At 40.0% G+C, this 27,083-nt stretch overlaps 1 protein-coding gene across 1 annotated transcript in view; it reads left to right on the top strand.

Annotated features, from left to right (window-relative positions):
- Window positions 1–10,582, top strand: part of LOC115605549 (tyrosine 3-monooxygenase-like) — a 29,483-nt gene extending 18,901 nt beyond the window's left edge. Inside the window, exons 9-11 of the mRNA XM_030480170.1 lie at window positions 2,734–2,829; window positions 8,020–8,153; window positions 9,754–10,582. Coding sequence (XP_030336030.1) covers window positions 2,734–2,829; window positions 8,020–8,153; window positions 9,754–9,913 — 390 coding nt within the window. The 3' untranslated portion in view covers window positions 9,914–10,582. The remainder of the gene's footprint in view (window positions 1–2,733; window positions 2,830–8,019; window positions 8,154–9,753) is intronic.
- The last annotated feature ends 16,501 nt before the right edge of the window (window positions 10,583–27,083 follow it).

The following is a 27,083-nucleotide window of genomic DNA, read 5'->3' as shown; positions in this document are numbered from 1 at the left end:
TGCAGGGAACTGTCAGAATTTGATTCACCCTGTAGTCATTAATCTCACAAAATAGGTGAGCTCTTAAAAGCAATTTGAGAGCAGGTACTGTCATTCAGTTCTGAGCCACTAGGCTGTATACATCTGCCAAACCAAGTTATGCAGCCCCTTGCTGCCATCCTAATTTGTTCTGAAAGTTGACTGGAGGCCACATCATTTTTTTTTTCTCTAATGACAGCCATTTCCCAGTCTTGATGATTTTTTCAGGGGAGGAAAGGAGCGTTACCTTTCCCCAGCTGGGTGAGGCTCATTCAGGAAAGAGGGTAGGTGGGAGGAAAGAGGTGCCACTCCTGAAATTCCTCACATCTCACAGCCCCGCTCATGGTGAAGTGAAATGAGGCACTCTGTGAAGGAGATTATGGCTCAGCTAAAACCTATCTGCACATATCCACCTTTGAATCAGGACTAGGTAAGACTAGCAGTATTTTCAGAGTTCGGAAAGCAAAAGATACCAGTGCTGCATTTTTCGTGTCATCATCCATGTCCTGATCTGAGGAGTCTATGTGGGAAGAGGCAGTGACACATTTACATTTCCTCTGCAGTTTCCTCTCTCTGGGTCTAGAGAGGCTAAAGTAAGATTAAGATCCATGCCTTTGCTAGCGTTAAAAGAATTATGTGTCCTACAGAGCCATTTTGCATTGTTACCCAGGTCTTGGTGAGATTGGGTGAAGGCCAGTGGCCTACAGAATTTTCACCTGCAAGCACTCCTCCCTGACCCTGGACTGGCTAGTACTAGATAAGGGATAGGGTTAAGGTTAGAAGAATGATGGGTCTCACATTTGAAATTGCCATAGTATCATCTCTGGTTTGGGGAGGTAGAATAAGGGCCCCTTTTTGAAAGGGCTACCTGCAGGTCAGGATCTGTGAGAATACAATTTTTAAGTGCCATTCAAGTTTTCTGAACAATAAACATATTCTGGTTTCTCAATCTTCAACTGTTGAAATGTTAGACATTTAATCTGGGCTTATTGTTTAGGTTCCTTCACTAGCAAGTGGAGATAGAGAAGAACCTGTAATGTGTTCACTATCCTGCCATGGATGTCTGTCAACCTTTTTTCTCTCTGGATGTCCCTGTCATTCTCTATTCATTATAAAGAGAATGTAGGTAACTAGTTTAGATGATACAACAATATTTAAGCTAACTAAAAATTCATTTAATGAATCTCAACTTTGCTTGTTGCTATGGTCTATAACATTTACAAGACAAACTTTGAAATGCCATTATTTCATTTAGTCCCTGGACTTCTCTAAACAGGTGGATCCATGCACAAAAGATGGGAAATTGCCAGTGTTCATGTTGTCCCCAGAATGGCAGTAGTACTGTGTCTTGTACCCTGCTAAAACAGTGAGAGTTGAAAGAGCCACACTAACTAAAAGCCAAATGCAGGATATCTAAGGAAACATTAAAAAGAATTTTTCCTTCTCCTTTCATGTCTCATTCTGCAGACAAAAAAACCTTCTGCAAAATGAGGAGATACTTGAAAGACTTTTCACTGTGAAATAAGAATTAAGATTATTAACACAATTAGAATGCAGAATTATTATCTGTACTATAGAGAAAGCATCTTGGGTTTCTGCAGAAAGATCCTGGCATGCTGTTTCTCTAGAGGTAAATTTGCAGGCTAAAACAAAGTCATCAAAATTAAAAGACATGAAAGAGGGTGGGAGAAAGAAGGAAAAAGAAAGTAAGCAGCAGAATAGACAGAATAACATAGTTTCACATTATTTTACAAACTGCCTGCAGTTCTTTGAGAAGTGTGTTGAGAATGCAATACTTACTTATGCCTAAACCAAAGCCAAGGCCAAGCCCTGCGTAGAAGTCAGCAAAGAGCTATGTGTCCCTAAAGGAGCCTTGAAGAGTTGTGACACAGATCCGTATTCTTGAAATGCCTCATGTTTTCCATGTTTTTCTTTTGCACAACATTTATCCAGCTGCTATGGGGTCAGGCTATGACCAGAATTGGTCCTTCACTGCCCATTTCCTTAGATGTTATAATAAGGGGAGGGCTAACAGGTTGACACAGCCAAGCGTTGCTTTTATCCCACTACTGTCCAGTAGGTAAAGGAGGTATGGTCCTAATCACACTTTATTGCAAGAGAATCCTAGCGACATGTATCTTTATTTTCTACTGGATCATTAAAAAGATGCAGTTGGTATAATCTTAAAGGGCACATTGCTGCTAAGGCAGAAGTCATTCTTCAATTCTTCTGAACGCTATCACACAGACAAAGGAGAAGGGAAGCTGTCCTTTCAAGTACCTTTCCTAAGGTCTTGAACCCATGATGAGGGTCTGCCTGTCCTTCTGGGAACTATGGGTTGAAATCTGTCAGCTTCCATTGACTGTGATGAAACTCAGGTCTAAGAGGTTGCAGGGTAATTTTTAAAATCTTCCAAAGAAAGAAGGGGATAGGACTTTATGACTTTATTTACCCATGTAATTATCATTGGCAATTCTTTTTTTTTTTTTCATTCTTTTGAGGGACTCAGAATGGGAAGGATGGCAAGTTTTGAAAAAATATGTTGCAATTTGTGTTACATGTGTTGAGAGAAAAAATAATTTCCTTAAAATATACAACTGTAAAACTTAAAAAGACATTAAAATATAGGAATGAAAGAAAATTAAAAGATAAATGAGAAGCTTAAAAATCAGCTGCCTGTTGAGACTGTATTTCACAAGCTGTTCTTATTACCAGCTTTACTGGTTCACTGTGGAGTTTGGTCTCTGCAAGCAAAATGGATCGATCAAAGCTTATGGGGCAGGACTGCTTTCGTCATATGGGGAGCTTATGGTATGTATCAAATGCATGGGATTGAAAGATTTCTATAATCCAGTTTTCTGAAATCTCTGGTAAAAACAAAATATTGTTTCCTCACATAAACCAATATGATTTTAAAACATGTATTTTTCTTTTGCAAAGAAATTTATTCTTCCTTCCCAGAAGTTACTGAGTAGGGAAAAAACTACTGTAGGATTGTACCAGTCTTTCACCCAAAGAGAAGAAATGCAGTGAAAACAAACATACCGTAAAGCATTAGATTTGCTTCTTATTGCTCCTGGCCAGTAGCAATATAGTTGACTTTTAACATAAAATTCATGTACCTTTCTGAATTACACACTAGAGGGCAATATTATGCCTATAATGAACTCTGCTACTTCGTCCATGCCATTGACATTCATGTATGTATGAATCAGAAAGTTGTTGACTGGACAGAAAAGTTGCAAAGAAATTGTAAATATCACAGACACTGACAAAAAGAAAATGCTTTAGTATTTTATACGCATAAATATGTTTCAAAACTAAATTTATGTAGATGAAAATCTGTGTACATCGGTTTGATACTGCCCTGCCTGCACAGATTAACTGTAGAAAGAGAGACTGTACACCTTTACAGAAAGCTTATGGGTTTCCCCTCAAAAACAGATGATAGGGGAGATAGTAATTTGTCCTTAGTTTCACAGAGCTCTGAAGCAAAAAGCCCTAAACTGGTATCAGTAGGTCTCAATTGCTTCGGGTTATGCAGATATTAGATGATTTTTTGGAATTAGTAAGAGCCAAAGGAAAATAAAAAAGCATATTTTTAAAGCATTTTTATAGACCAGAAACCATTTGTTTTCATGGGAGATATATTTTAAGCTTAACAGGTAGACACAGCAGTCTAACAGCCAGCTACATGATACATTCATATGGAACCATGGCAGGATTAGCACAGCTTGGACTCCCATAACTGGAGATAGTTGGATTGTTATGACAATAAACATATTACAAAACTGTCCTAGCGGTATACAGGTCAGCTGGCTTCCCAGTCAATTGACAGAAGGAAGAAACTACATGTTAACATATCTCAAGACATTTATAATAGGAGTCCCAACAGAGTGGCAGTGGAGAGTTAACATATAGAAAGGGAACCCTTCCAGATGTCAACCTTCCTGCTGAGTTTAGCCCTGGTTTTCTCCCAACACTTGCAATTTGGAGACTTTTGTGAGTAAACTCTGTGGCATATGATTTGCAGAGCTTGCTTTTATCTACCTTATAAAACTAAAAAAGTTCAATAACAAAACACAGTTCAAGGCAACATTTATTCTACTCTGCCTGCCTGAATATCTTACCGTTTCAAATGCATTTACATGTTAAACATGGTACTAAAATCATGACTCCGATACTTATGTAGTTTTCATAGTAATATGCACCACAGAATCTGTCTGCACGATGTTACCTCCTTTTTCTGTTTAATTCTGACACAGATGAAGGTAAATTCATATCAGAAATGTTCAATTTGGTGGCTGGAGTTGAGTGTATCAGACTTGTGCTTGCTCTCCTCTCTTTCTACCCTTTTCTTCACCAGACACTGATGAGCTCTCCTGCTTTTGATTAAAGTGGTAGGCAAGAACTGCTTGTTCACAAAACTGTGCTATATAACACAAAACTATAACTGCATCTCCAATTCCCTACCACTAAGATTGACAATGGAAGTAGTAACTGTCCTTGAGTTGATAAATGGTAGATTCTTTTATCATCAGTTGTTGTTGGGTAGTGCTGCTGGATAAACTTTTGTTACAGCTGAGTCCACCTAAGTCTTCATCCATCACATTACTGAAATTACATGCAGATGTGATAGCATTTATATTTAATAGGTGACGAAGAAATATTACCCCCCATCCAAAGTGTCCATCTTGCATGTAGCACTAAGACAGTCTGAAGATGAGCAAGCAGTTCACCAGCAATGCTGCTATCTGCCCTGTACAACCCCTGTGCGACCTTTGCAAGTTTCTCACTCACTGCTTTTGGGAGAGCAGCTTAGTGGGTTCGGTGCACTTCACCTTGAACATCTCAGACTTCTTGTACACAATTATATCCATGGCCTGACATGCTGAAGTTTCCTTTTACAGTTGACTGATTTATCTCAGAGGTTTTTATTTGGAACAAAACTAAAATACAAAAATGTTTACATTTAATCATTCTAGTCTGTATAAGCATCTGATTCTAACTTCAGACAGTGGTGGTATGAGTAAAGTTCTGAGGTCCTATGCCTAAGCACCTGCTAGCAACTTGAAAATGTATACCAACTGTTTCTTTCACAGCTGAAGAGAGGAAATATGTGTAGTGCAGTGCCTGTTTTGTAGCAGGGATGTTTTTGGAAATACAGCAGTGGCTAGGCAGTTTTGTCAGAGAAGATGAAGGTTGGAGGGTAGTGAGGCTCATGATAGCTTTCAGTTTCTTACAAAGCTCATTTTGCAGTCTTAGTCTGACTCTTGAGAAAGCTCTAGGTAAGTTTTGCTACTGCTTGGGAGAAAGCCATTGTCCATCCTTACAATTATCTGCCAGTCTTCTCAGTATGGGCCCACATGAGGGCTTCTGCATGGAGGCCTCAAACTTGATTCTATATCATTTAGCTGATCAGCATATTTGGCACAGGCATATTTGGCTGCAGCTCATGTGGTGGAAGGAGACATGCTACAGCAACCTGAGCAAAGAAGGGGTTTCCTCATCACTGAAGGTTTCTGAGTCAGGAACAGCAGGATGATGAACATAGAGGAGGCAATAAAGGTATGAGTTACTAAGGCTAGGTGGTTGGCTACAAGAAGATAACATCTAACCAGCTGGAGAGGGTGAGCAGCAGCATGTCCAGCTAATGTTATCTGAGAACTTAGCATCAGCAAGGAGCCTGGGAACATCTCTGAACTGCACCCTGGACCGACTGTCTGTGGGTGTGTGACTGTAACCCACGGAACCATATCCTGACTATGAAATCTTCAAAATGTTTTCCTCTTCTCCACAGCACCCACTTTGACCAGTTTGAACTCAACTTCAGGTAGTTATCTTCTGTTGGCTGGTTGTGCTCAAGCTTGGGGCATAACATGAGAGAAAGGCAGAGGATAAGAAGTAGAGCTAGACACCCTCTGCATGTGATTTGCACTTGAATCTGTATTATTTAACAAATCATTTAGTGACAGCAGCTAGTTATTGGAAGGGACAGGATAACCATACTAAGTCTAAACTGAACAGTTGTAATGGGTCTGACTGCTGGCCAACCTTGCCTCCTCTGAACTGTAAGAATTCCTCTCCAACAACTCTCAGTATTGCACTGTTTATTTCACTATATTGTCAGCTGTTCTACATTATCCAAAATGCTTCTCCTGTTAACACTCAGCTGGACTCTGTCCTACATACTGTAAAATCTTATGGCTCATACCACACTTCTGGCAGCACTCAGTGCTACATATGCTTTTCTTGCAGCACAACAAGTACTTATTGTAGAGGCCTTTAAGGCCATCCAGTTTTAAGCTGAACTTCCACTGAAATCAATGGGATTTCAGTTCTGCTTCAACACTGACAGCATAGTGGGACCCCTGTCAGGTTTTGAGTTTCTGAAATCTTTTCCCATTAGTCCCCAGAGCTTCTAAGATTATAAGAGCAGCCTCATGTTTGTGTATACCATCCATCTTAGATTGTATGAGTGCTCTCCAAGGTTTATTCTTCAATTACACACTGCAAATGAAGAACAGGAAAAACACCATCTTTTAGCATTGTTTATATATTATTTATTTTTAAAGCCCTGTATTAATTTCTGCACCAGTTCTGCAGCAAATTGGCCTACTGGTTAAGGCAGGCCTCCAGTGATGGAGAGTTCAAGCTCAGTTCAGTGAAATATCCAAAACTGTGCTTAAGGTACTGTCTGAATTTTTTCAGTTAGCAGATAGAGTTGAAAGTCTTGTGAAGTGTCATGCACACCTACTAGTTATTTACAAGTATCATGGGAGTTGGTATTTGGACTATCAAATAGTGAAGGCTGGTTTCTGAAGACTGGGGAAGGAGAGAGAAAGACAAACAGGAAGATCTCAAAGAGTATGTGGGTATTAAGAGGCTGTCCCTAGGTGGATGGGGCCCACTGACCAGGCTGAAGGTGGAAAGAAATGTCTAAGTGTTGACTGGAATGAGTTGTATTTTTCTTTTTTGTAGTACAAAGTGTCCTTGTACAAAGGACACTTCATCGAAGCGGCCATAGCATTCCCCAACTTGGCCAAATGAAGGCCAAACGGAGGACAAACGGAGGCCAAACCAGGTTTTAGGCACATCTGTGGTGCAGTTGCACTGTCACTGGAGCTGAGCTGGCTTTAAACTATTTCGCTTACGTTTCAGGGGCAGAAAAAAAGTGCAGGAATTCACTTCAGGCCTGAGTTGCACTGCCTTCCCAGGACCCTATGCATGTACTAAACAGCCAACACCAATACCTTCGCAATCATGCTGTGGCCAGCTCTGGTGCTGGCTGGTTTAAAGGCATCTCCAGTATGTGCAAATAAACGATAGTTGTGCTTATGGACTGCAGTGTGGACAGGAGTGGCTTCCATAATCCTCCTGTCTGCCTGAGGGGAGGATGTAGAAGAACCTGAGAAGAACATATAAAAGAACCTCTGTGGACCCAAAACACAAACACGCATGCACAGAGTATAGCGCATATTTATATCTTGGATTTCAAGGAAGATTTTAGGCTGCTTAACTGGCATGGGAGCTGTGCAAAAAGTACCAGGAGCATTCTGTCTGTTCTTCCTTGCAGCAGGAAATGTGAGATCTGTGACATGGGCTGGGGACTTTGAAATAGTGCTGCACAGGACTGTGAATCTTCTATGATACTAGCTGAAAAAAAGTAGCAGGAGATTATTTTTTGTTCTAGATATTAAGTTTTGGGAGCTGGCATAGTCTTTCCCCTCCCTGTCTGAGAATGTGGCCTTGGTACTAAATCATGCATGACTTTAATGCAGGAAATACAGCTCTCTCTTTTTTTTTTTTTTAATTTTTAAAATTTATTATTTGGTTTAGTAACTGGTAATTATAAAAAGCAGCTTTCACCTGTGACAGAACAGGACTTGATATTACCTTCAACTATGCCACAAAGTGTATTTCACAGCCACGTGGGCACTAATTCTTGCTATGTTCATTCACCTGCTAACACATCTAACCTGTGTTGTTCCCATTATGAAGTATGCTTTATCCAACAAGCCAGAGTACAAGCCTTTTGATCCAGAAGCGACTGCAGTTCACCCCTATCAGGATCAAGCCTTTCAACCTCTCTATTTCATAGCAGAAAGTCTGGAAGATGCCAAGGCCAAGCTTCAGTAAGTGTTTGAATGTGTTTTCGTTGAGGGGTGCACTCTGGCTTGAATCCTACTCTCAAATACATCCACCAATACTGCAATAACCATGCCAGGCTATCTCGCTGTGCACTTCCTCCGCACAGTGGCTTTTTCACAACAAAGATAAACATGAGGTTGTTTATCTCATAAAAGCTTCATAGAAAACCATAACTATATATTGTTATGCCCTGTTCCATGCTTCATCTGAGCAATACCTCATTTTAGCAACTTCTGAAGTAAAATCTGAAACTGAACAGTGAGAGTAGAGAGCAGTCCAATGGTTGGGGTGCCTGTGTGCTAGTCCATACAAATAGGAGGTCATGAAGAACTGATTTACCCAAGGCCACACAGAAATTTTATAGCAGACTTAGGAATTACCATGGATCAGCAAGGGTCTTAAAAACAGAATTGCCTTTCTCCTCTGATTATATCTGCACAAGAATGCAGAATCAGCATTCGCAGGCAATCTAATTTCTACAAAGTAGCCGACTGCAACTTGAATAACATTATTTCAAATTAGCTCGAGGTGTTTCTAAATGCATTTTTTTGACTGTGTTATGCAGTAAGGTTTTATTTACTTTTTTTTTTTAATTCTTTTTAAAGTAAGCAGGGTTCAAATCCTGACCTTTATCTCCAACAGTTAGAACAACATAACCAATTCTGGCTGGAGGCAGAAGACTGGTTGTGGAGCTACTGAGGAACATGTAGGATCTGAAATGAGGAATTTATTAGAGGAAGAGAACCTGTGCCAGACTTCTTCCCTACTCCCCCCACCTTTCCCCCAGATGCACTGTCTGCTGGGGTTATAACAATGGCAAATTAGACCCCTCGTCTTAAATGGGAAGGTTCACAGTCACTTATTAATGTGAGTAAAAACGTGGCTGAGAACTCACTGGCAGAAAAGAGCAGACTTTCAAGAGCATTTGACTCAGGCAAACCTGAAAAGAACTTACAAGGATAGGGAATACACCATTCTCAGACTTGAAGCTTTTTCATGCATTTTTTCAAAATAGTTGTGCAGCCAAAGCAGCTCAAAATAACCAAAGGCACAAGAATCTGTCAGAATCGAAAACATAAAGCAACATCAGTACAGGGGGTTCCTACCACCATGTACTTAATGGAAACATTGTCAAAAATGGCAAAAAATCATGTTTTTTCTTTTAATAGAGACAGAAAAATAGTCCAAGATGCCCACTATCAGCAGGTTTTTAGAATTTTATGCAGAAAGAGCTACTCCAGGTTATTTCTTGGAAGTGAAGGCAGCAGACATGCTGTGTTCTTGCATTCCTCAGCTTGTGGTTGTAATAACTCTGAATTGTGTTAGCGTAGAGCTGTAAGAGCACAGACGGGTCTGAGCCAGCTGCACTGAAAAGCAGGCACTGCAGATCTTTTGGGCTGCAAGTAGCTCAGCCGTGGGGAGAGTGTGCTGCACCAGACAACGTTAACGAGTAGCAGTGATGAGGTGTCACAGCAGCCTCTGCTCTCCAAGTCCATGCCCACATACTAAGAAATCAGGTCCTGCAGGTTTTACACTTTGGGAAATGTCTTCTGAATTAGCAGCTCTGTCTTCTTCCCCCCACAGAAACTATGCAATGAAGATCAAGAAGCCTTTTTCTCTGCACTACAACCCGTTCACCAGCAGCATAGAGGTTATGAACACACCTCAGAAAGTCAAGAAGACACTCTGTCAGATGAAAGAGGAACTGAAAAACCTCTGCTTGGCCCTTGAAAACCTCTCTTAAATCGACAGCAGTGCATCTCATCTGGCACTGAGATACTTGTAGAGGGTTCCAGCACTTGAAGATTTAGAGAAGAAGTTGTAGTTGCATATGAAAATCTTTAAGCCGCAAAACAGCTCTGTTAAGCTAATCTTTTCACTGTAATTCAGGCTGCTGACTTAGCCACAGTAATAAGTTCCTAATGAGTATATTTCAATGACAAGCAAGACCAAAGTACTCCAATTTTTGGTAGGTGATATGAGCTACAGCTGTTTGGAGTGTGTTTATCTGTTATTATTGGACCCTTACAGGTTTGTTTTTTTATTCACCTGCCACCTTTTCAAGTTATCTGTCACAGAACAGCACAGTAATTCTTCAGCTACACAGTCTTTTACTTGCTGCTTTACTGACATGATCACAGTCTTTTAGGTTGGCTAGTTGCCTACTGTTAGCAGTCCTTGCAGTTAGCTCATTTCTGTTAGCAATTACTATAAGCTATTGTGCTCACAAACTATGAATGGTTCCCTTACAATGTGCAAATGCAAGAGCTTGTAAAAAGAACCCTTCACTTCCACTCACTATTTATTTTTTAGACACTCATTTCATTCAGCAGCCTTCAAATATGTCAAAATAATTTCCTGTCATATTTGACATCTCAGAATGTTTGTCCCTTGGCTAAAAAAAAAAAAAAAAGGCAGAAAATAATAGACCCATGATACTCTGGCTCTGACACATACAAGGGTGCTTAATTTGAAAAGGAATTTTCAATCCTGGAAAGGAAATCTCGGTTTAAGGAATGATTTTTGAAGAAGCCTTTAAGAAATAAAGTCCCATTTGTTTTTCATCTTCAGACACCCTTGAAGACCTTTAAAAACCTGTGTTTCTTATTGATGTCATTATGACTGTAGTAATAACCAAAAGGCCAAATCTATGGAACACTTGGTGCAAAACTTAAGATCAACCACTAGTAGCCATATAGCTTTGCTACGAAAACAATATCAGATATGTGCTCCAACTCATCTTGCCTCCCTCTCCAGTTCCTCTCTGGGATATGTCTGAAATTTATCTACATTCTAGAGGATACATTTCCCAGAATCAATACCATAATTGCATTTTCCAGACTTTCATGCTCTTTGTGTCTCCTTCTTTCCTCTATTATCCACAAGTAGAGACTAGTTCAGGAAAAGACAACAAGGCTCATGCCTAGAAGGATCCCCTCTCCTGTTAGCAGCAGTGCAGACAGGGTTGGGGCAGGTATCAGGTATGGCATAAACAGGGGCAATGTGGATCTCATGGCTCAGGGTGGGTGACCGTGATCCACAAGTGTCAAGGTAGATTTATCTCGTGCAACTTAGAAACTTTACTTATTTTTTTCAAAAGTAGATTGGACAGCAAACTTGTCCACTGCTATCCACTAACTGCCAGTGTACAGGGTATGAAGTTTGAGGTAAACGTGATGTGCTTTGCTTCTTGATGGAAAAGGAGCCATCATCTTTGCCTTAACTGGTCACTGTGGGATAGGAGTGTGTACACAGACAGTCACAACAGAAAAATACACATGCTGTTACTGCTTACAGCGCTTATCTCACTGTAATTTGTCCATGTGCCAGGCTCTAAAGAAAGCCTTATTGAAAGTTAATGGGATTTTGTCTCTTAAATCTTCATGTCTATAAGCACTTCAGAAAATTTTCCCATGGGCAGTAATAGAATATTCAAGGTTTGGGGAGCTGCTGCAATTGATCCATTTTATTAAAATGTGGTGATGCCTGAAAAATTTGGAAGCGTCTTGGAAAAATGGCTCTGAAACCTCTTCCACTCAACAGCAGAAACATCCCAGGTTTGTTCTTTTTTTTTAGTTTAAGTCCAGGATTCTTCTGTTCTACTCCAGAACACTTGCATATCATAAACCCTGTTTTGATAGAGACTCAGACAGTGACAGAGCTGAAGTGAGTTCCTTTGCTTCCAGTATATTTCTGCTGTGATTGAGAATGATCTCTCAGCATACTTTTATGGATTTAATTCTACTCATCCTGCTCGTACACACACAGAGAAATACCATTTCTCTTCAGAGCAATTTGTTTTGTTACATATTGTAATAATTTATCTGTCTTATTCCTGCCAATTGGTGCATAGGCAAAAATGCTTGATAGCTCACAACAGATTGTTTTCGGAACTATTATTTTCATCAATCAGTTGTTTTACAGTGAAAATTGAACCATGTGCTCCAGTTTTGTGTGTTCTCTTTTTCTTTCTTTTTAAGTGGAAGATAATGCCAGAGCGGAAGAGCTATCAAAATATTTTCTGTAGATGGACTCTGTAGGCCATAGGGTCTTTTTCATGTATTCCCTCTGAAATGGTTGGATGTGGAGTTTAGACTTGAGCTTGGCTATTGCTCAGAACAGACCTATATTTGGAAGAAATGAGAGACCTGATGGATTTGTTTTGCCCAAGGCCTCACACTTTCCTTGGAGGGACTCCAGGCCCGCCCACGCACCCTTGTCTTTTCCAGTTCCTGTAGCAAGGAGAGAAAAAGAAACCATTTGGAGCCAGATTCTCCCACCCTTACACACGCTGAGTAGTACCCGATCTCTCAAGCAATCTCAGAGACGGTACTGAGCGTATTTAAGGTGCTGTACACAGACAGTTAAAGCAGGATTATCAAAACCTCTGCGGGTGTACTTGCTTTTTTATTGTCTTAATGACAGTCAGCCAGTGTACACAGCTAAGGTAGGCTCCAGTGAAGCTTAGCAAAGCTTCGAAAGTAATGAATTTGGATACCTGAGCTTTAAAGAAACAGATATGTTTTTCCAAAGGAGGCAAATCTTACCCTCCTTATTCAGGCAAGACCTATCCCAGGGTAGCCATGTTTGACACTCGCCTCTAAGAAGGTCCAAATTCTTCTCTTTTGATTCAGCGTAGTGACAAAGCCTTCAGGGTTACATCCTTATGAGGTACGCTAGTCATGCTGCTTTTCTAATAGTCATTCTTTCATTTCCTCACAGAAGCCAAGTAGTACCTCATATTCCTGTCAGTCTAAAGGAGGAGTGATGGGGAAGGTAGTGATGGGGCAGGCAGTGATGGAGCCTCCTGATGAAAATAATGACACAGAGGAAAAAGCACCAACCAGCAAAAATATGTCTTTTTGTCAGTTTGCATTTCAGCAGTTTCACATTAATCTTGCACAAGAAGTCTCCAAAGCCAAGTAAAACACATCTTGTGACTTGAAACTGAACTGATGAACTCCCCATGGGTCCTTTGCTTATCCCGATAAACTTATTTTTCCTAGATGGAGTGCATTTAGAACAAAATAGTGTATGTTATTAAATCTGTATTGTGTTGTTCTGTTATACATGGGAGAGTTAGTAATTCAGTTTGTGGGTTTGGGTTTGTTTTGTTTCTTGGCTAACCAAGTCTGTCCTCTACCAATTTTGGTCCACCTTCAAGCCTCCAGCTGCTTCACTGCTTCCCTGCAGATTTACTAGGGATGCCAAGGGTACCACTGTGTAAGGAGAATACACAGTTATGCAATTTGAGGAATTTGGCAGGACAGGAAGAGGAAATTTAGGCAGGCCTTCCACCCACTCCCATGAGAAATAGTATTGTATTACAAGGCAGAGCTGTCATCCTCAGAAAGACCTTCTCAATCATTTCCCTCTGGTTCCCTTAACATTTTGACCTTTATACTACCTGGTGAATGTAAACCTTGTTTAATCAATTAAAGAAATACCAAAGGGGGGAAACCAGAAACAAACAAACAAAAAAAGATCTTCCAAGAGAGGAAACTTCATTACAGTCAGTATTCCTTGTCTCTGCTGATCCATGCAGAAAGAAGAAAAGAAAACAAAAAAGCAAACTTCCATGGAAATGATAGTGTATTCCTGAAGAAACCTAAACCATTAAATTGTTTCTTGTACAACTATACACATGAAGATCACCTTACACCCACCACTGAAATGCTATAATTTACCCTGTAAACCATGACCAACAATTAATCACGCACAGAAGTGTTACACGACTGCTTGAGGCAGGGAATGAAGCTACCAGGAAAAACCCTCCGGTAGCTTTGCCTTAGGCACGTACTGCAAAAACAGAAGGTTCTCTGGAGCCTGCTTCTGCAGATATCCTACAGCATGGAAGAATTCCAGCTGGCAAAGAAACAGAAGGATATATACATACATCCCTAGTAATCTCACCCACCGCTAATCAGGAGTTTATACGTGGGCTTTGAGGTTTAGTTAGAGGACATAACTTTGCAGCATTCTTCAGCTGGCGTATGATCAGAAGTTGGCAGAAAGGGTTACTGGCTGTATCATATTAAATATACACTAACTTTGGGTAATGCTGGTGGCTGAGGCCCAAAGTGAAAGAAAATCGCTGGCGCTTCCTCCCACCACAAGAATTCCTCAGAGGAATGAAAGTCAGACTAGAAAAGGAGTCTGGCTGACAACTGGCAGAGCAAAGGGACAAGGAATGGAAAGGACCAGTAGATAGGCCTAAAGCATGTTTGTTTTGCATATGTTGTTTCATTATACTTGTGAAACATTTCTGCTTGAAAGGGAGCTTTTTAGCACAAAGGAGGAAATTTTGTACCTGTAGAACTGTAGATGAGGTGAGACCAGCTAAGACTTTTTAACTGTGCCTGAGGAGTGTTAACTTTATCTAAGGCCATTTACTTTCAGCGCTGGATACATAGGTTAGAAAGTTGAAAAGGGGTCTTTGTGAAAGGATTTTTTAATCGTGTGTGGGAAAGCTGAAGCTGACAAGGCCTTGCTGCCCTGCAAGACACAAGAATCCTAAATTTTGTGTGAAGGCTTCCTTAAGAGGGGAAAGTGAGCTGGCCATGCGCTGCCTGTATGGGAGGTGACTGTGAAATTGCAATCATTATTGCTACGGCTGTATGGTAGGTTCTGTCTTTTACCCTGCATGACTGCTTTTTCAAGAGTTTTCTTTTTCTCTTTAATTATTGATCCCTTTGACCTGTGTTTGCAAATGGGGAAAATTAGTTGACCGAACACAAGAAAGTTCAAAATTATTTTCCCAGGATTTTAGGTGGAACTTTAGCAACAAGTGGACCCTCTTAAACTTAAACCTGACCTTTGCCAATGGCAATTAAGACTTGGCAAAATGGTTACATTTTGGTAAAAGAGGTGACAGCTACCATTTAATGTATCCAAACCAAATCTCTACTCCCATCCACAACCAGTAGTGTTAGCCTTCAAGCTACATCTTTCACAAAAGATACATTTAAACATAAACTACTAAGCATAAAACATATCACATAACACCTGACAGGTAGGGTAACTAGAAAAATCTTCCGACTTGGAAGTTCAGTATCTGAACTGGCTGGTTTGTAACAATTTTGGATACCATTTAAAATTATGTGGCCTATTGCAGCTGTTGCTGAAGTTGTGGAGTTTGAGCATGGTGTGCAAGAAAGCAGAATATGCTGTTGCCTTTAGCAAAGCCAGTTTGACCAATCCCACTTAAAGACTAAGAATCAACACCAAAATTTCTGTTGAGCAGGCTGAGAGCTAAAATGTGGAAGTAAAAATGAAGGATTAATTCACAGTCATATCACAGTGCAGCATTTAGTACTTTCCTCTTATATTTACTGACAGAAAAAAAAAACAACCCAGCTATCAGTGTTATAGAAATATTCCATGCAGTGGTAGACTGGCACACTTCAAATACTCTGACATGAATAGACAATTAAAATGAACTTGTAAAAGGAAAATACCTATTAGTTTGTTAATTAACAAATGCTGTCTTTCAAGAACATCTCACAAGATTACATGGATTATTACCATTATGTTTTATACAAGAAAGTTAGAAACATTCTCAATAGAACCCGTAAAAAAAAAAAAAAAAAAAAAAGAAAGAAAAAAAAGGCCTGTTTTTAAGTATTTCCTGAATGAATCCCAAAACTGATGGGTTAGAAATGGAATGTGTGTTGGATGATGGCATGAATTTTGTACAGTGTTTAAGTCTTGTACTTCAGACATTTCAATTTGGTTCTGACTCTTGCATTAGTTCATATTTCTTGGTTTAAATCTGAGCAAACAAAATGATTTCACTAGATTCTTGTGTCTCTAGTGTCCTACAAAGGCAGGCTTTATAACTGAATCTGAATTTCAGCCCCCTTTACAAAACATTATGTTAGCTGCAGGGAGCTTGAGAAAGAAGGAGTTTCATAAATGAAACTTGCTAATCACTGTGCTGCTTGTGACTTTCTTCCTATTACTGATCTTTATCCCATGCAGGAAACAAGTTAAAAGTTACCAGAATGGATTTTCTATTATGAAGGTATCATCCAATAGTTCTATCAAGCGCATATAGTTTGGTAATAGTTCCACTCCCTCACTAATGTGGTAATGGCTTTATGATGATTTTGTTTGTTTGGGTTGTGGGCAAACCGTTCCAGCACATTTTCTAAAAGTACTTCATTAGTTTCTGCATTGATACTTACTTGGTGAAATGCAGTTAGAGACAGATAAAAAAATTTTGGTGGAGAGAACTGACTTTCCTATTGCTTTGACATCTGTATTTGTCCAGCAACCAGACTGAAAAATGAAGCAAGGAAACAATGATGTCATCATGCAGAAAATTAGAGAGCACATCAGTCTTTACTCCTTGAATGGCAAAGATGGGCTGTACAAAGACTTTTCTAACTAATTTCTGCAAACTGTTCTTCACATTCCAACAGTTTAGTAAATTCTTTAGGTGCTGACTAAAAGCTGAAGAAACTAAAGTTATTACAGAGGATTGTTTGGCCTAGTATGATTCCCATTGATGGCTTAGTTTGTATCTTAAGGTGATAGTAAAATGTTATTACAACACCAGTTTCAGAAGAGCTGGCTTAGGCTATGCTACATGGCCTGCTATGTCTCCTGAGAATTCATGAAAGGAAGTTGGAGTTTTGCACTTTTTAATATATCAGTTTTGAAATTATGGAATCCTGTTTATAGTCGTGTACAAGACAGAGTGAGATAGATAATATCAATTAGGAAACATGGAGCAAAAAGAAATAATTTTTTACGTAAGTAACCAAAATCCTGGAAGTGAGGAAGAATGTACTCCTGTAGCTGAGGGCACTAACAAAACCCAGCAAGAACTGTTTTGCTCTGAATTCCTCCTACAACACCATCACAGAGTCTTCTGCTGGAAATTTCTCTCCAGAGAAACAGATTCAGCATTTGTCACATTACCAGACTTCCACCCTCAGTAAAGAAATTGTTATTTTTGGTATGACATGAAAATTTGTCACTAACAAGATCTTGGTAGATGAAATTAACACATCTTTAAGATTAAAGTCTTTGGTACACAACCCATTTCTCCATGGCATCTTTGCTATTTCACAGTATGGGTCAGTGGAAGAGAGAAGCAAAAGGACAGCAGGGAAGCATAAATGGGAGAAAGACCTAGATTCGTGATAGTCCTGTGTAACAATTTTGCTGTACTTGAGGCAGAACAAGGGGTGAGTGATCTAATCCTGTATTAAAGTACCACTATTCCATAGAGCTGGACAGGAAGAATGTCTGCAGTACATTTACTGCCCTTCATGCCCTAAACTTCTCCTGTTCTTCTGTCATACCAAAAAATAATATATATACTTTGGTCTTTCCCATCTCCTTGTAAGACAGAAGCTGGGGAGAGAAGAGGGCTGTGATGCTTCAGTAAGTTTCTTTGGGTAACAGGAGAAGTAGGGCAGAGAAAAGTGCTGAAGAGAGTCATGTTATCCTGAAAGCAGAATCAAAAGATAGAAATGTTTTTCCTCCCTCTGCCAAAAAGGGAACAATAAATTGTACACAGGAGTATTCCTCCTATCAGAACTGTGTCTGGAATAATGAACATGTTACTTCACAGAATCACAGATGTTGGAAGGGACCTCTGGAGATTGTCTAGTCCCAGACCCTACTGAAGGCAGGGTCACTAGAGCAGGTTGATCAGTAATGTGTCCAGTCAGGATTTTAATATCTTCAAGGACAGGGACTCCACAACCTCTCTGGGCTGCCTGTTCTAATGTTTGGTCACTTTTACAGTAAAAAAAAGGGGTTTATATTTAAACAGAATTTTCTGTATTTGAAATTGTGCCCATTGCCTCTTGTAATTTCACAGGATACTGCTAAGAAGAGTCTGTGTCTACCTTCTTTACTCTCCTCATCAGGTATTTATACATACTGATAAGATCCCACTGAGCTTTCTCTTTTCCAGGCTGAACAGTCTCAGCTCTCTCAGCATCTCCCTGTATTTCACATGCTCTAATCCCCAAATCATACTCATGATCCTTCATTAGACATGCCCCTGTATGTCCATATCCTTGTACGGGGAGCCCAGAGCTGGCTGCAGCACTTCAGATGTGGTTTCACCAGTGATACGCACAAAGGAAGGATCACCTTCCTCCATCTGCCTTCAATGGTCTTCCTAATGCAGCCTAGGATGCTGTTGACCATCTTTGCTTTAACGGTAGATTCCTGGCTTAAAGTCAATTTATTGCCCATTGGTACTCCCAGGCCAGCAGCCTTTTTCTGACAAGCTTCTACTGGTGCCTGCACTGGTGAATGGGGCTAATCATCCTGAAGTGCAGGATTTTGTACTTCACCGAGTTTCCTGAGATTCTCGTTGTACCATTTCTCCAGCCAAGAAGTCTATGAGTTCCTCAGCCTCTTCCATGACCTCATTCAGCAGCACACCTACATTTCTTCCAGTTTTTTCTGCAGATATATCTGTAGAAGCCCTTCCTCTTGCCCTTTACATCCAAGCCCAGCCCAGCTGGGCTTTGGTTTTCCTAACCACATCCCTGCATGATATAATATGTCTATATTCCTTATGGGAGATCTGAAACTAATTCCACCTCTTGCATGTTTAACTTTTATGTTTTAGGTTTGTCTGGAGCTACTTGTTTCACCCATCCAGGCCTCCTACTGTCTTTTCTTGGCTTCCTGTGCGACAGGATGTACCATTCTTGAGCTCGGAAGAGGCAATCCTGGAAAAAATGCTCAAACTGTCTTATGAAAATGTAGAGGGTGGGGGATGTGAGATGGAGGAAAACAGCAGGAATTCTGCTACCTGTCATTAAGGCAATCTGTGGCCATGCTGGAGACCCAAGTTCTTGTGCTTGCTCCCGTGGACACCTAATTTACCAAATGAGACCTACCCTAATAGAAAAGCAATTGAGGAATTTTCTATAATATCACATAAGCTGGTTTTTTTTGTGGATGTGTTCTCTGAATGTGGAAAGCCTCAGTCTGATTTTGTGTCACATAAGACCCCAGAGAGAATTTGACATCATTATTAATCTGGATCTCCAACCTATTTACTAGCAGGAGGCTCAGTCCCCTAAAAGTTTTTGCCTTCAGCAGTGTAAGACCCAAATCAGAACCATCATCTTTGTCATGTAATTGAGATGCCTAAGTGATACTTATTTTTCAGTATCTCAGTGTATTTCATGTGCGAGGAGGCACATCAGGCAGTACACCTCCTCCTGATCCAGGGGGATTCCTTCAGTTTTAGGGAAAAGGAAGATAAGGTCTTGAATACACCTTCTTCTCTTGAAATATGTTAATGCAGTAGGGGACCTATGCCATAGTGGAACCTCTTCATCCTATCCCGATGAAGAGACCACCAATAATATTTTTATTAATAACATGTTCAGTAACTGAACTTTTAGGTAGCATTCTGATTTCTATTTTCCCTGAAGCACAGCACTGAAGTGCAAGACAGCTGCTGTAATCCCAGCATGTGGAGAGAAGACCACGGAGGAGTTGAACTCCAAGGTAATACACTGCCAAAGAACTTGTCAGTTGAGCTAGCAGGTAGAAGGCAGTCAAGAAAGGTGCAAGCAGCTCTGAGGACTGCAGTTGAGAGCAGGAAGATCAGAGAAGTTGCCTATGTAAAGGCATTAGTAAACTAGTATCATAGGAACATGATTTCCTACTTGCTTCTATCGCTATCCTAGAGGAGAATCAGACTATCATATCCCTTTGAGGGATACCCATCAGCTTCTCTTACACTTTAGAGCTCCAGCAGATTTTCCAATCTGTTCGGCTTCTATTGGCTGCCCAGATCCTGAACTGGCTCAGTATGAGGGATTCAGGCTATACTGTCCTTATCAGCTAAACTGCCCACAATCACCTTCCCAACTAGTGCTTTGTTTATTTCATACGGACAACGTACCTGAGTGCCGAACAGCTCAGTGCTATTTACCTTTTGTCCACAAGATGGTAGCGCAGCATTAGCATTAATGTAAACATGGGGGCAGACTTCTGCCCACTTACCTGACAGACTCCTACTATTGGACAAATGTTGACAATCTTCTTCCTTTTGTTAACTTTCTAATTAAAGAACAGTGTGATTTGTTAGGATGAAGACATATACACCGGGATAGCAAATATTTGTGAAAATAAAGAAGAGATACAGAAAATCTATTTCCATGCCCAAAAGGGCTATTTGGAAGCAGTAAGTGGTAGGCATAAAATCATGTAACCCAGCTTAGAGATTTTTGACTTTTTTCCATAACTGGTTAGGCCAGATATTATCAAATGCTGCTCAAGGGGGGTGAAAATGCCTGGGCTGCAGTGGCCCCTAACATCACACTTGAGTGGCTCTCTGGCTGCAGCGTGGTGTGGTAGAACTTGTCCTTTCAAGGCCCACCAGAACCCATATCTAGCGGTTTGTAGGACTATATGTTGGTCATCTCTTTAGTGAGATATTTAGGCTCTTCTCTAAAGCTAGTTCAGATTATAGTTTTGCCTTTGGCAACACTACTACTGGTTTCAGACAGTCCCATCTACCACCTCCTCCCACTTTCCACCCCTCATTGCTGTCTGCCACACCCGGCAGCATGACTACAACAGATCAGGGAACTACTTCAACTTTGTTATTCTCTCTCTTACACATACTGCTTTTTCACAACCACATTTCAACCACATTTCAGAGGTCTAGTTCACAGGCTTGTGAATGGTTGTACTACCACTGATGAGAAGGCGCTGTGCTTGCAGCAGAGAGTTAGGAGTGGGAAAGACAACGTCAAACTGGATTTAAGCCCATGAATACTTTTTATTGTGGACTTCATACATGCTTCAAAACCTCTTCATACTCTTAAGTCACAAAAGTCAGTTTGAGAGTGATTTTTAGTAGTCGGTTTTTTGTTCAACAGAAAATCAAAGCATTCATATAATCCCTTTGAGCTGACATCCTACCACCCCCATGAATTGTGCACAAGCCTAGAATATGTCAACTAATCAACTAGTGATTTTTTCTGGAGAGGAAGGGGTAGGAAGAGAGTTTTATCTCCTAATAAGTGTGGTCTCTGTCTTCATATTACATCATAGTTAGTGCTGCTTAACTAGAGCACGCTCTAAACTGCCTAATTTGGTATCTATCTCCTTTAGCAGGTTACCAAACAAAGTGGCTCTAACCTCAAACCCAGGCTGCTAGGCTCCTTACACAGGATTGAAAGGACAGAGTGTATTAGTGTCCAAGAGATCAAAAGAAGGCTCATAACCTAGTTGGTACTGGAACCTAGTACTGGAACAAAATTCCCTTGTTTGAGTCTATTTACCAGTCATTCTAGGTGGTCTCCCATCAAAGTGCTGGAAAGTCCTCCTTAGTGTCACAGTGACTGCCCACAATCCTTACAACCAAGACAAAGTCTTGAAAAAACTACGCAGTCTCTTAATTCCCAAGGGCATTTCTACGTACCATGGCTCTGACTATAATTCTTCATCTGTTACTGTAACTGTGGTAGGAGGCCTTTATTTATGTCAGAATACCCTTATAGTGTGCTGATAAAATATTATGAAGTATTCCAAGGAATGGACATAGCTGTCTCCAAGAAATGGAACTGCTGTTCCAGTCTAGTGAAACTATCCGGTTGAGTGAAAATACTCCTATTGATGGAAACAGTTTTGCCAGTATGCTCATGCCACCATCTCACACTCCTGACAGACAGACCTTGCAGGAATTTGGAGTGTAGATGGGGCCTAGATCAAACGAACAATTTGGAGTTAGAAACATATAGCAGTGATCCTTTCAAAATGCTTTTATTTACAGAAACATTCAACTGAAATAAAGTCTCTTAACAGGAGGTCTTGATTACTTTTCCATTTCCAAACCGCACATCATAATGGGGATGGAATGTGGTTACCATAAATTGTTGGTTTACAAATCGTCACTGACTTGTTAGCAACAGCTAGGATGTTAGAGTTAGAGCAACAGTTTGGATGTGATAAAATAGCAAGAGCCCATTTTTCATGGCATCGTTGGAATGAATATAAATGAATTCTTCCCAGAGATTCATTGTTGTGGTTGTGGTAAATAGCAAACTGCATATTTCCTGCTCATGTTGAAATCAATGGGAGTTTTATTATTGGCATCAGGAGAAGCAGGATTTGACCTTAATAAAAAAGAGAAGAGGAAAAGAGAAAAAGATGAAGAAAAAAGAAAAGAATGAGCCCGAGAGCTCTAAAACAACTAGTAATTCAGTTGCCTGACTGGAGACACTTCAAAAGAAGAGTCTGAAATGCAGAAAGTACCAACAACCTGAAACTGAGGCCTCTTTTCGTTTGGATTCTCTTCCAAATTTTCCTTTGAATTCTCTACTTGCAAACTTTGAAACTAAGGAATAACCAATACTAGTCACTGCTGAAAATGCAGATTTTAAAATTTTCCACTTTCTTGGAAATGTTTCTGCCTCTCTAACAGCACTGAACAGTTCTCTTATTGGATTTTGGATGAAGTCTATAAAAATCAGCAACAGCATTCTTTCAGGGAAGTCAGCACAAACTTTCCTCCATGCTTGTGTTTGAGTCATGACATAGACCACTATCAGTCACTTAACCTTGCTCAAGCAAAATCCACATCTGCTAATAGAGAGAATTAGCAACCCTGCCTCTGTCATAGAGGTAAATCTTTACAAAATAACTTCTGCATTAGAAATAGAGGAAACAAGAAGCTTTGATCCAAAAGAGATCACTACACTTGCTTAGCTACCAAACTACTCAAATTAATGGATTTCTCCTCAAGTACTCTATAAAAATAGACTAAACCAAACAAAACAACAATGTATGCATTCTCACCACATGGTACAACACATCACAAACTTATTTCCTTTATCAGGTGTGTTCAAAGCACTCACCAAGGTCACAATTCCTAAATATAGTTGTTTAAATATTTAAAAGAGTGACTGAAATCTGGTCCTCTAAAGTAAACTACAAAACTTCCAGTGACTTCACATAGACCAGAAAAGATGCTTAGCTGGGCAAATTTAATGTCAGTGGGACTAGGATGATCTCCATTAGCTGAATATTTAGTATTTAGATTTTAACACAACAAACAGATAAGCGTCCTTCCCAGCATCTAGATGCCCTTAAAAATAGCTGATGGAGGATGCCAGAAAAGATACAAAGAGCAAACGCAAAGAATGACTCTTCTGCTCATTTATGAGTCTATTTGAATGATGTTCTATCCTTCAATACCCACAAACCACATTTCCTGAAATACAAGTCTATATCCAAGGACTCTGACCCCTGATGTTCACCAAATAACTTGTCATGAACCTCCGTCTGGACTTTCAGGTTGGCACACAGGTGCTGAAAATTATCATTCTGTGCAACTACTCCTGAGCATACCAGTAATGAATTTGAATAACATATGAATGTTTCAAAGCAGGTCCTTCAGCAATGCAAAGCAGGATGAGTATAACCTTTGCTAACAAAACCTGAAATTGCAGCACACATGAAATGGACTCTAACATACGGAGAGGGAGAAGCCAAATCCAAAATCACCATGGGGTTTTTTTTAAGGTAAAGGGCTAATGCAGTTCATTCTTTCCCATCTGATATTACTTTTTGGTTCTCTATAGAAAATTCTCATTAGCTGCAAGACAGCCCTTGAAATAGCATTTGTTGTCCCAGCCAGACGAGAAAGGTTTGTAGAGGAAAGTTGTGTCTAATAAACGTCATTTTTCCTTAACAGAGTCAGACATTGTTGAGCTCTAACATGTAAGAGCAGATGACTCAACTGAGATTATCACAGGAAATCCAAGAGGAATTGAATCCAATCCTTTGAACTTTCAGTAAGATTTCTTAACTGTGAAGTACACAAGGAACTATGTTGACTATTGTCGTATTTGGCTAAAGACCCCTCATCTTACCAAAGTATTCGCTAGAAAATGATCCTTTATCCCCAAAGTGTTTCTGATGTTGCTTGAAAGAGACAGCAAATACAATTGAGACTGATTTTGGAGGAAGAATATATTCTGTGTACTAGAAAATCCTTACCTTTAAAAAAATTCACCTTTCCAAAGGTAAAAGATAATTAGCACTTCTCAGAAGATGCACTTATATTTATTTTGTCTGGACAATTTATCCCAAATCTATACCACTAGAATACACAATGTCTCTACTGAAGAGGCAGCCATTGTCTGTTTTACCAGTCTAATATGTTTGTTTCTTATTCCTCCAGAGTGGAACAGAGGTCTTGGGTCCAAAATAGCAAAACACATGAGACTTATCTTCCTCACCTGCTCATGGCTCTGCAGAGGATTTCAAAACCAGCATTTCATATCCAGTTTCACTACTTTCCCTATGACAACTGGGATGTTCAAAAGAGAAGCATTCAAAGCGGTAACCTGGAGGTGTATTGGACTCCTTTTTGGAAGCGGATTTGATTTTACTAGTTTGATTTAATTACTGTGAGTACTTAAACTCTGCATGTCTGGACTATGGTTTTACTAGGTGTTACAGTATCCTAGACTCATTATGAATAAAGGTACTGCTATTAGAGGAATGTCAAAATGTTTCAGCATTTCTCTACATGGCAGACAGAATGGTTTTGTAATGTAAACTTACCTAACCTAAGCTGCCTTGCTTGCACACTGGTAGCTGTCTCACTGTGCCAGCGAGGAGCTTATTAAGGAGTACTTTGCCCATCTTGGGAGAGTTTTGCAGCCTCTGATGAATTTCCTGCTCCCATGACCAGACTCTCCCTGCTGGCACTCATCTGCAGCCAGAGGCCAAGTCTGCCACCTTGACATTTCAGTGGAATCAAAGCTCATTCTTAACATGTCCTAGTATGTGCCGTAGTAATACCAGTTGCTAAAGTACTTGCCTGACCTACATCAGTTTTGATTAAAAGCAGAACACCCCAATCTGGGACTCCAGGAATTATGACCAGAATATTTAGAGGCTGTGCAGAACTTACATGGCACACCAAGTTGTCTTTGAATGTGTTAAGATTCAGGCATAACAAAGTAATTTTCTGTGTTCAGAGGTTTAGGGGCAGTTTACCTTAATTCTGCACTTTCCATAGGTTTATTTGCCAGTAACTGAGGAGTTCAGGTAATGAGATTATTTCAGGATAACCCTTTAATCCACAAGCACTTCCACATCTCCACCTGCCCCTTTATTCCTTTTTCCTTGGACATAATTCTAGATTAGGGAACTTCCACATTTCAGCATTCTGGGGCTTAAGAGAAACGTCTAAGTACTTCACTAAAAGCCATAGTTAATGCAGGGAGCTACTCACAAAGAAATGGTTGGCTAAGAGCAGGGTGCATTGAGACGTCACTTCTGGGATGTGCTCAGAGAGGCACTGAGGGGTCTTCTCAGCCAGCACAATATAGAGAATGCCCATGAAGTTGACAGACTCTGTAGAAACTCCTGTGGAGATCAGAAGATGCTTCAAACTGAGTGCTTCTTACTTCCTGCTTGATGGATATAATAGCAACTGTTCAGGCATCTGGTAGCCTTTGGCTATGAGCTTCCGAAAGAGTGTATAGTACTGCATACTGCTGAAAGAGCACAAAGGCTGTTGGTATGTGGTTTATAAACAATGCACAAGTCAGAATCTGGTATTCAGAAAACCGATGTGTTTCTAATGTATGTAGACACTGTTGTTCTTAATATTTAAATTATAACCCCCCCATACCTTCCAAACTTAGTCCAAAGCACCCATCCTTGCCAGGGACAACAAAGTAACCCTAATTTGGAGTTTCTTGGTCAAGAGAGTTTTGAGTCATGACATTTCTTTAAAATAAACATTAGGAAATATTCCAAAAAGTGAGATCACCCCACTTATTTTAAAATATCTTCCTATCTCCTAAATGTTTTGCCTAATATCAGTCAAGTTTTCTCGAAATGAAATGTAGTCTGCCATACAAGTTTGCCTGTGCAATTTCAGGTGGATTAATTTCAGCTTGAAAAAGCCATGGAGGTATTCAAAATCAGGCTCACGACAGAAGATCTTGCATCAAACTACTCTGTGGAAGAAAGCAGCATCTCTCCATCTTGTATTTTCTCTCAGCCAGAGCTAACAATAACTTTGCCTCAGCTACTGAACAGCCAAGCCAAAAAAACAGGAAGACAAAAGCCAAAGGCAAACCAAAAAGACAAGAAGCAGAGACAGCAAAGATGACAGAGAAAAAAAAATCTACCCCAGATACAAACCTTCCTCTGAAAGCTCAAAGATAAGAACAACAGCCTCTGTAAAAGTCAGTTTTGACATTAGGAGATGACAGAAGCAGCAGACATGGCGAAGCACCTAACCTGACCTACTGTCAAGAACAGCTAATGAAAAAAAGATGGGAAAAATAAGGGGAAGTGTGTCGTTTTAAAAGAAAAAAGTAATTTTTAACAATGACAGTATGCAAACCAATAAAATACTCAGATGTTGGATCAGGTCCATATCAAAGTAACTCAGCCTACAATTACATGAGAATCAAAAAATGTCAAAACACAATAATAAAGATACTGTGGAGGGCTTTGTCTTTTGTGGAGCAAGCCTATTCATACCACCAAATAAGGGAAAAGTTAAATAGGAGTTCAGCGTGATAATTACAAGAAGGGAACCATAATGGATGGGATTGGGCAGAAGTGGGAAGAAGAGAAGAAAAAGGGCAGAAATTAACAGGAGTCAATACAGAGTGAAAAAAATCAACCAAACCAACACAGAAGCAGCCCTGTGCTAGGCAGATACCTGAGAAAGAGCTGCAACAGGCATGCTTTGAAGAGTCTCCATACCTAATTTTGCAGAGCAAGACAGTATATCTCCCATCAGTCCAACTAATACCATTGGAAAAAAAAAACCAACCCAAGCATGCCTTCAGAAATATGGGCCAATTTTCGGGTATAGAATGGAAAAATGGTTTTACGTGCCCTGAAGGTTGCATGATTTTCCAACAATATAAGCTGGAGTA

Source organism: Strigops habroptila, chromosome 3, assembly GCF_004027225.2.
Source record: "Strigops habroptila isolate Jane chromosome 3, bStrHab1.2.pri, whole genome shotgun sequence".
Taxonomy (NCBI): Eukaryota; Metazoa; Chordata; class Aves; order Psittaciformes; family Psittacidae; genus Strigops; species Strigops habroptila.
This window is presented reverse-complemented; position numbering and strand designations above follow the sequence as displayed.